General features: G+C 51.9%; 1 protein-coding gene across 2 annotated transcripts in view; it reads right to left on the minus strand.

Moving 5' to 3' along the window:
* Nucleotides 1–10,006, minus strand: part of MAN2B1 (mannosidase alpha class 2B member 1) — a 15,501-nt gene that overhangs the window by 3,175 nt on the left and 2,320 nt on the right. For both annotated transcript variants that reach the window (XM_024767348.1, XM_024767347.1), the window contains exons 5-16: nt 9,527–9,659; nt 9,161–9,306; nt 8,601–8,717; nt 5,628–5,713; nt 5,423–5,543; nt 5,265–5,343; nt 4,882–4,991; nt 4,517–4,624; nt 4,117–4,233; nt 2,805–2,978; nt 1,601–1,698; nt 1,401–1,518 (exon numbers count right to left, since the gene is read on the minus strand). In XM_024767348.1, the coding sequence (XP_024623116.1) occupies nt 1,401–1,518; nt 1,601–1,698; nt 2,805–2,978; nt 4,117–4,233; nt 4,517–4,624; nt 4,882–4,991; nt 5,265–5,343; nt 5,423–5,543; nt 5,628–5,713; nt 8,601–8,717; nt 9,161–9,306; nt 9,527–9,659 (1,407 nt within the window). The remainder of the gene's footprint in view (nt 1–1,400; nt 1,519–1,600; nt 1,699–2,804; nt 2,979–4,116; nt 4,234–4,516; nt 4,625–4,881; nt 4,992–5,264; nt 5,344–5,422; nt 5,544–5,627; nt 5,714–8,600; nt 8,718–9,160; nt 9,307–9,526; nt 9,660–10,006) is intronic.

Raw genomic sequence — 10,006 nt, forward strand, 5'->3', positions numbered from 1 at the left:
TTGTACCGCAGTCATAGCCATGTAAATTTTGAGTTTGGCATACATGCTTGCTGCCCATCATTACCCTATCTCCCCTCCTTAGAACAGGATTCTAGCTTAGCACATGGCTACTGGGAATAGACTGTACTGTTTCATCTTCCCTGAGGTTCTGAGTAGCTGCGTGACCATGTTTGGCTCAGTCAAAGTGGTGTGAACAATGTTCCTTGCCCCTTTCCCTCTTCCACTGGCTCAAATGCAAATGTGATGGCTGGAGCTTGAGCAGCCATCTTGGGCCATGAGGTGGAAGCTGAATGCTAAGGAGGGTAGAGCAATAAGATAGAAGACTAGGGCTTCCCTGGTGGCACAGTGGTTAAGAATCTGCCTGCCAATTCAGGGGACATGGGTTCGAGCCCTGGTCCAGGAAGATCCCACATGCCACAGAGCAACTAAGCCCGTGTGCCACAACTACTGAGCCTGTGTTCTAGAGCCCGCAAGCCACAACTACTGAGCCCGAGTGCCACAACTACTGAAGCCCGCGCACCTAGAGTCCATGCTCCACAACAAGAGAAGCCGCCACAATGAGAAGCCTGCGCGCCGTAATGAAGAGTAGCCCGCCCCTTCCGCAACTAGAGAAAAAGCCCGCACGCAGCAATGAAGACCCAAAGCAGCCAAAAATTTTAAAAAATTAAAAAATAAAAAACAATAGAAGACTAGATGACTACTGAACCATCCCACCTGCCCGGACTTTCCGTTAGATGGAAAGAAACTTCCATCTTGTTTTAGGCATGGTTAATTTGGGTAACCCTGTTACAGGAAGCAAAACTATATCCTCATACAGTGACCCAGGTATGCAGGTGTTCACCTCAAGGAGAATCATGTCAAATGTGAGGCTTTCCATTACCTGCCCCATTCCCACCCTAAGAGGAAACGTCAACGAGAGGCCCCAGGAAACCCCACAAGCCTGAGCCCCTGTTCCCAGCCAGATGCACCCTCAAATATCCACCCTAAGTCAGAATCACCCAAGCCCTATCCAAGTGTGAACCTTTAAATGTCCACCCCAGATAAAATCCCCTCCTACCACAGATCCTTGGTGAAATCTGCAAGCAGTTACCCCTGGCTCTCCCTATCTGTTGGCCAAATGGGAGCATCCCACCCCCAATTTCAAAAGCTAAGTATAATCTTGACATTCACAACAGATGTGAATGCCTTTCTATGTGCTTCCATGGCGTGACTGTCACACAACCAGCCATGAATATCAACCCTGTGGGAGGATCCTCAAGTATTCCCCTCGGGTCTTAGCCTTCTTATTTGTTGGAGATGTAAATCCTCCCCTCACTGCACACATGGCACACCACCCTCCATACACACACCCCTCACATGCCCCATCCCCAAGTGCCCACTCATCAGTCTTAACCCCTTACCTTCACAAGGTGGGTTTGAGCCCAGTGGCTCACAAGCAGTGGTTGCTGTCGGTTGGGTCTGAAGATGTAGGCACCTGAGACCTGGGAGCTTAGACTGTTGCCTGTACTGGCGTTGTACCTGGGGCCAGGGCAGGTGAGAGTCAGGCAAGGGACCCCAGCTCTGCTCACACCTGTTCCCTGACCTGGTGGTCCTCCCTCACCAGTAGAAGGCTTGGCGAACAGGCAGCCGGAGGTTCTGGTCCAGGTTCTCCAACTCCATCAAGAGCCCTGAGTCAGGGTCAAACCTAGCCCGGATGTACTGGGGAGAAATGGGTGGACAGACATTAATGACCATCGCTTCAGCCAACGGCAGCTTCATCCTTCCTGGGGCTCAGGAGGAAACCCTGGAGTCACCCACCCTTCCCTCCTCTCTCTCACTCCTCACCTCTGACTCTTTTAGCAAATCTGAACAGCTCCACTTTCTACCTTACCCTCAATCTGACCACTTCTCACCACCTCAATGGCATTCCTGGGCTGCAGCCAACCCCTTCCTGATCTCCCACCTTCCGTGCTCGCTCCCCAGTCTTTTCCCCCCATAACTGCCAAAAGGTGCCTATAACACCAGAAGTGAGATCACAGCCCATCTGCTCGGGACCCAGGCTGCTTATGCAACTGACAGAGGAACCACAGTGCCAGGACCCACAAGATTTTTAGGGCCCATGGAAAGGTATAAATCTCTATTTCTTTTAGGTTCAGAAGAAAACCTGAATGAAATAATAATGAATATATTATATTGAATTCTGCATGGTTAATATTCATGTTAATATCCATACTATCATGAAATATAATTAACATATTTTTATGGAAGGAGGGACCCACAAAGGCCAAAGTGCTAGGACCCACAAGAGTCTTAATGCAACCCTGTTTCTCCCATGGTTCCTTCACAGTAAAAGCCAGAGTCCTCCCCTCAGCCTTCCCTTAAGGCTCACATGATCTGACCTATCACCTCCACCCCAACACCCTGTTTCAGCCACACTGAGTGTTCTTTGAACACCCAACACCTGCCTACTTGAGGGCTTTTGTGTCTGCTGCTCCCTACCTGACTGGATCCCTCTTCCCCCAAATGGCCACACAGCTCCCTCCCCCAAGTCTCTGACATGCCTCACTTAATTTGCAAAACCCTACCTCCATCAGCTCTGACATTTCTGTCAAGTGTCACCCATGATTACATTGGGTCCTCATAACAGCCCCAGGAGAGGACACTGAGGCTCAAAGGAAGACAGTCACTCACTTGAGGACACACAATGGGGGGCTGATGATGCTAGACCATGAACCTAAGACCCACTGACCCAGGGTCCATGTGGCTTACTGCCACATCTCAGATTTGTCACCCAGGAATGGAAGGGGATATGAATAGGGTCTCACCTCATTCTGGATGACCAAGACACGAGACCAGGGCTTCTGGGATCTGGGATGGTGGATGTGGGCCTGGGGGCTTTGGCCAGGCACCTGGGTTACTGAGTAGATGCTGAAGCCCAAGGCAGGCACTGAGGCTGAGAAAAGCAGCTCTTGACTGTCTGAGCTGGGAATCATCACCACCTCGGGTAAGGGAGGATGGAAACCAAGTCAAGAAGCTGTCGAGTACACATACAAAGCCACACCACACATACAGGGAGGGGTCAAACTTGAGGAAGGGAAAGAGTTCCAGGATGGGGAGAGGAAATTTAGGAGTTGGGCAGAAGGGATGCGAGTGTCAGAAATGCTGAGTTAAAGATTGCAAAGAGGGAATTTCCTGGCAGTCTAGTGGTTAGGACTCTGTGCTTCCACTGCAGAGGGCACATGGGTTCGATCTGTGATTGGGGAACGAAGATCCTGCAAGCTGCATGGCCAAAAAAAAAAAACGATTGCAAAGATTCATAAGGTGGGAAAAATCCACTAGGAGGGTGGAGCTACTGTGGGAAGTGGGAGAAATGAGGGAGTAAATTCAGGAAGAGATCCTTGACACAGGGGAGGGAGGGAAAGACAGATTCTTGGGGGAGAAAGAGGTTAGTGGGAAGAGGCCTTCCAGGATGAGGGGACTATTCATAAACAGGAAATTTTTTCACGGGGAGATATTTAAAAGGGGAAGAGGGCTTCCCTGTGGCGCAGTGGTTAAGAATCTGCCTGCCAATGCAGGGGACACGGGTTCAAGCCCTGGTCCGGGAAGATCCCACATGCTGCGGAGCAACTAAGCCCGTGCGCCACAACTACTGAGCCCGCGTGCCACGACTACTTTAGCCCACGCGCCTAGAGCCTGTGCTCCGCAACGAGAAACCACCGCAATGAGAAGCCCCCACACGACAACAAAGAATAGCCCCCGCTCGCCGCAACTAGAGAAAGCCCACGTGCAGCAACAAAGACCCAACGCAGCCAAAAATAAATAAATAAAATACATTTTTTAAAAGGGGGGGGGAAGATACTCATGAGAGGGGGTAATGTTCCCAAGGAGGTGTGATATTAAGGGGTAGAGGAGGAAGATATTCAGAAGAAGAGACAGTAATGGGCAGAAGGTATCCATGGAGGGGGAGGTATCCAAGAGAGGGAGGTGTCCATGGAAGGAGAGATCCATGGAGGGAAATAAACCTGGGGGAAGTGTCCATGGGGCGAAGGGAGAAATGCCCATGGCGGGAGGTTTCCAAGGGGTTAGGTATTCATGGGTTGTGGTATTCAGGGAAAAATATTTGTCGAGTGGCCTTACATCGCTGGGCACAACTGTGCCACTGGGGTCCCTCACGAGAAAAACGTGTTTGCTGACAGGCAGCCGCACCATCCAATCCACCTTCCGCCCCAAGGGGTTATAAATGGTCACCTGGAACTGGGGTGGGAGGATCAGAGCAGGCATGGGTCACAATACGCCTTCTGCAAACCCACTCACCATGTGCAGCAACGTCCCTGGGTGATTCAAACCCCCAAGTGGTGCACTGGTCTCCGTCCTGCCGCAGCTTCACTGAGCCCCCAGTGATCTCGCCCCAGAGTGATTAGCAACCCGCTGAGGCCTTGAGAGCCCATCAGCCCCGCCTCCTTTCCGCGCTGCCGTCCCACCCACCACCCACGGGACGGTCCCCCGGCCCCGCCCCTCCCCGTCCAGGCCGCCTCACGCTCTCTGAGGTCTGGGTGAGCGGACAAACGCTGATGTTGAGCTTGCGACAGAACATGAAGTCCTCCTTGGAGCCACTGAGCCGCGCCAGCGCATTGCTCAAGAGAACCTGGGGAGGCGCGTAAAGTGGAAGGTATGCTCCGGCCTCCACGCGCGTCTCCTCCTCGCCGCCCCGCCCCCAGCCTCACCCCTGCCTTCTCCGCCCCTCCCATCCCAGGACCCGCCCCTCCTTCCACAAGCCCCGCCCCACGAGCCCTTCCAGACACCACTCCGCTGTTTTCGACCACGCCCCGTACTGGCCCCGCCCCTTCTGCTCCAGGGCCTGCCCCTTCCTGTCTCCGCCTCTCCCAGGCTCCGCCCCCGCACCTCGCAAGGCCCCCAGCCTTCGGCAAGTTGGCGAGCGTAGTCATTGGCCACGTGCTGGCGGGAGGTGCCGCTGACCGCATCGTGGTGCTGGAGGACGGCCATCGCCTCATCTGCAGGCAGATGGTGAGCCGGGTGGGGTCTCCGCAGGACTCTCGGCCCCCGACCCCAAGGAGACGTGAAAAGTCATGTGCTGGCAGGCTGGGTTCTTAGGGGCTTTAAGAAGGGACTCGGAAAAAAAAAAAAAGAAGGGACTCGAGGGGGGAGTGGGGGTCTGGAGTCAGAAGGGACCCGGAAAAAAAAAAAAGAAGGGACTGGAGGGGGCAGTGGAGGTCTGGAGTCCAGCTTCAGCCTCGCCCCCGTCCCCTCACCCGCTGGACACCTACTGAGGGGTGCACTGTCTCCGGAACCATAGGGTCCCACGTTGGCTGCCGGACCTGCCAGCGCCTCCAGCTGGTTGCACACCTGTAGAGCAGGGGGTATGTTGGGGCACCAGGTCTGTCAGGACCCCTGAGCCACCCCCTTGAGCCTGGCGCCCACCTACCTGCAGGAAGTTGTAGCTGAGGCGCTCATAGCGTTTGAGGGCAGGCCGGCTGGAAAAGTAACCGGTCCAGAACATGTGGGGGCCGTCGGCGTAAGGGAAGAAGTCATCCTCTTTCAGCGACCTGCAACGGCAGCAGCATTGAGGGAAGGGTCATGACCCACAGGGCATGCCACCCATCCCCAGGCTCCCCAGTCCCCCCAAATACCAGGTGAGGTTGGCCTTGTTCAGCTGCCAGAGATAACAGGCTGGAGTGGAGTAGAGAACATTGACGCGGCTCCCATTGGCCTGTTGCTGCGGGGAGGTGTCAGTGTGTGAGCTCAGGAGCCCGGGGAGGGGGGGACCCACAAGTGTGTACAAACTTACACACACACGTGCACACATTCATGCATCCAGTCGGTTTAGATTCTCTTTCTTAATACACAGTTTGAGTGCAAACCAATGGCCAAGTGTGAAAATGAATGTTGGACGAAGCTAAATATTACCAGCCTGGAAAGAATTTCAGGGATGCAAGAATAAACCTGAGATTTTACTAAACTTTAAATAATTCCAATTTTATTATTTAAAACTTTCATGGAAAAACTAAATATGACATTATAGGACAGGAATAACAACTCCTCAGCACTGTAAGGTTATTGCCAGATGACACAACTGTTATAATGAATGGAGGCTCACTTTCAACTGAGGGAGGTGGAGGAACAAGAAGGTGACCTCCGTGAGTTAAAGGATGTTTGTTCTGCTCGAGTTGTGTCCCCAGTGCCTCGTACACAGTAGGTGCTCAATAGACACTTGAATGACCTAGAGAATATTATACTTAGTGAAGTCAGAGAAAGACATACTATATGATATCACTTATATGTGGAATCTGAAAAATAATACAAAGGAATCTATGTACAAAACAGAAACAGACTCACGGACATAGAGAACAAACTTATGGTTACCTAAGGGGAAAGGGAGGGGAGGAGAGATAAATTAGGAGTATAGGATTGACAGATATAATCTACTACACATAAAGTACATAAGCAACAAGGATTTACTGTATAACACAGGGAATTATATTCGACATCTTATAATAACCTATAATAGAAAATAACCTGAAAAATTATATATAACTGAATCACTTTGCTGTACACCTGAAACTAATACAATATTTGTAATACAATACGATATTGTAAATCAACTATACTTTAATTTTAAAAATAAAACAAACACTTGAGTGAATGAAGAGAAGTGCATAGGACTACATGCCTTTATGTGCAAACACACATTTACACCCCTGAACACACACTCATGTACAGATTTACATACACACACACTGCGTTCACTGAGCAAACGATCACTTGATTCTGCAGCATGCTCAGGACTGTGGACACAATTTACAACCAAAGGCTCGCCCTGCTCTCACGGTATTCACAGCCAAGTGCAGAGGAGAGAAACTGCACAGATAGTCAGCTGGTTACAGTCAGCCTAGATGTATCATCACAGGTATTTGTGGGGACTCCTGTGAGCACAGAGGAAAGAGCAAGAGCTCGGCTGGGGCCCGGTGAAGGCTTCCTAGAGAAGCAACACCAGTTGCAACTGGTGTCTTAAGCAGCAGCAGATTTTCAGCCCCAAATAATAATAATAAACAACCGTAATACTTATTATTTACCTGGCACTGGTCTACTGGTCTATGCAAATGAACTCATTAAACTTTCATCAATAGCCCTGTCAGCTGGGAACCACCATTATGCCCATTTCCTAGATAAGAAAATTGAGGCACTGACTGCTTAAGAACATTCCTCAAGGTCACAGAGCCAGTAAGTGGCAAAACCAGGATTTGAACCAAGGAACTCCATTTCCAGTAAAATGGAGTGTGTGAAGGAGCAGGCAGGAGAAAAACCAAAAGAGTGTGATCTTCCGGCAGCCCAGGAACATGGTATTTGCAGGAGGAAGTAGTCAAGGTGTTGAAGCCTCCTCAGGGACCAGGGGCTTGGGGAGGAGTGGGAAATGTCTTCTGGAAGGCCCTTGATTACGTTACTGAGAGCTGTTTTTGGTGAAACAGCGATGCAGGGAGCGCGTGGAAGGTGAGGACATTAAAGACTGTGCCAGGGCTTCCCTGGTGGCACAGTGGTTTAGAATCTGCCTGCCAATGCAGGGGACACAGGTTTGAGCCCTGGTCCGGGAAGATCCCACATGCCGTGGAGTAGCTAAGCCCAGGCGCCACAACTACTGAGCCGGAGCTCTAGAGCCTGCAAGCCACAACTACTGAGCCCATGTGCCACAACTACTGAAGCCTGTGCGCCTAGAGCCCATGCTCCGCAGCAAGAGAAGCCACGACAATGAGAAGCCCGCGCACTGCAACGAGGAGTAGCCCCCACTCGCTGCAACTAGAGAAAGTCCGCGCACGGCAATGAAGACGCAACATAGCCAAAAATAAATTAATAAATAAATAAATTTTTTAAAAAAATAAAAATAAAAAAGACTGTGCCAGTAGACAACTCCGGGGATGAAATGATGGGGGAGGGGAGACGAGGTTCTGTGCTGATGGGAGAGTGAATGCCTGCCCACACAGCCACAGGCCATTTACAGAGGCCACATCGATACATCCACGGTAGACAGAAAAATGGCCACCAAAAGATGTCCATGTCCTAATCCCCAGAACCTGTAACTATGTTAGGTTACATGGCAAAAGGGAATTAAGCCTGCAGAATTAAGGCTGTTAATCAGCTGACCTTAAACTAGAGAGATTATCCTGGATTATCTAGTGTGTCCAATGTAATCACAAGGGTCTCTAAAAGTTGAAGAGGGAGGAGAAAGAAGTGAGAGTGAGAAAAAGAGATGTAACACCAGAGGCAGGGTCAGAGAGCTGCTGTGTTGCCGGCTTTGAAGATGGAGGAGGGGGCCATGAGCCAAGGAAAGTGGGCAGCCTCTAGAAGCTGGACAAGGCAAGGAGACTTTTCCCTAGAGCTTTCAGAAGGAACGCAGCCTGCTGACATCTTGATTTTAGCCCAGTGAGACCCATGTCAGACTTGTGACCTACAGAACTGTAAGATAACATGATTTCTGTTGTTTTAAGCCACTAAGTTTGTGGTAATTTGTTAAAGCAGCCATAGAAAACTAAGATAGCACCCATAGATAATGTACGTGACCCAAGGCCCAGGGATACAAGCACAGGTGCCCATGGGGTAGGCACACTCACCTGGGCATTGACCAGCTGGATGAGCTTGTCAAGGTTCTTGAACCACATGTTGGCATTCTCATACTGGAAGTCTGAGCCCATGGTCATCACAGTGTGGTTGGTGCGGTAGTGCTGGCCCTATAGGTGGGATGGGGGGGTGTCCTCAGGCCAGGGTGTCCTGGGCCACCCCTGTGGACAGCTGTGTCTCGATATATACGTGGTCAAGAATGTGGGCGCAGAGGCATGGGGGGGGCAGGGGTGGAAGTGTGTCACGTGAGAGCAGAGGGACATAACAGAAAAATAGCCACAAGCTGTTGGGTAATTCTCTTGGGCTCACCACCCAGACGTGGGTACTGAGGCACCGTGCCATGCTGTCTCATGATCATGGCGGAGGTGTGCAGTGGTGAAGGGGTCCGCATTTCTAGTCAGGAACACACACAAATCCAGGAGGAGGGCATAGTGGTGGTGAAAGGAACACTACCTTCCTCCGAGGATGGTGAGGAGGCGCTAGGGATTGCCTGGGCCGGTGGAAGGGCCCCGTGCATGTACACCAGAGGAACAGGTTCTGGGTACCAGGTTACCTGGGCAGTGGCCAACTGCAGGAAGTAATGGACCAGGTCCTTGGCGTTGTACTCAGGGCTGAGTGGGTCCTCCACAAAGGGCCTGTCGGCACACAGCGTGTCCCAGCACAGACCATCCGGTGGGTTGTAAATGTTGGGGAGCACACCTGTGGGCCGCACCAGGCTCAGGGGTGGCCCCACCCCCTAGACCTGCCAGGCCCCACAGGGGACGGACTTCAGAATTTGCAGGGCCCAGTGCAAAGTGCAAATGCTGGGCCCTTGTTCCTAAATTATTAAGAATTTCAAGACAATGACAGCTGGCTATAAAATCAAGCCCAGGGCCCTTCTGAGCGTGGGGGCGGCCCTCTCCCCACTCTATCCCCTTACTGGTGAAGAGGTCCGCGGCGGGGGGCTTCAGGCTGGCGCTGGCCCGCCACACCTGCTCCATTTCCATCTTCTCCTTCCGCGCGCTCTTGTCTTGATAATCCAGGCGTCCAAAGAAGAAGCCGTCAAAACCCATCTGGAGGTGGGGCAGGATGAAGAGCGGGATGGGAGAGCAGGAGAGGGCAGGATAAATAAGGGCCTAGCCCTCTCCTTACCAACCGCCACCCCTTCAGAGCACGGATAGAAAAACCAGGTCTAAAACCAGGGAGGCCCTCCAATTCATTTTGAACTTGGGGAGGGTCGGAAGTCCTGCGGGAGCGCCGGGAGGGAGCTGGTCCAACGCTAGAACCCACCTCCACCTTCCGCAGCCTAAGCACGGGAAGGAGGCGGGGTCATGGCACAGGTAATGAAGCCGGCTGCAAAACGGCAGGCCATCGCCTGCCACCCCACTTGGGGAGGAGCCAGGATCAGAGCAGACTGGGT

The sequence above is a fragment of the Neophocaena asiaeorientalis genome, unplaced genomic scaffold, assembly GCF_003031525.2.
Source record: "Neophocaena asiaeorientalis asiaeorientalis breed wild unplaced genomic scaffold, Neophocaena_asiaeorientalis_V1.1 scaffold87, whole genome shotgun sequence".
NCBI lineage: Eukaryota > Metazoa > Chordata > Mammalia > Artiodactyla > Phocoenidae > Neophocaena > Neophocaena asiaeorientalis.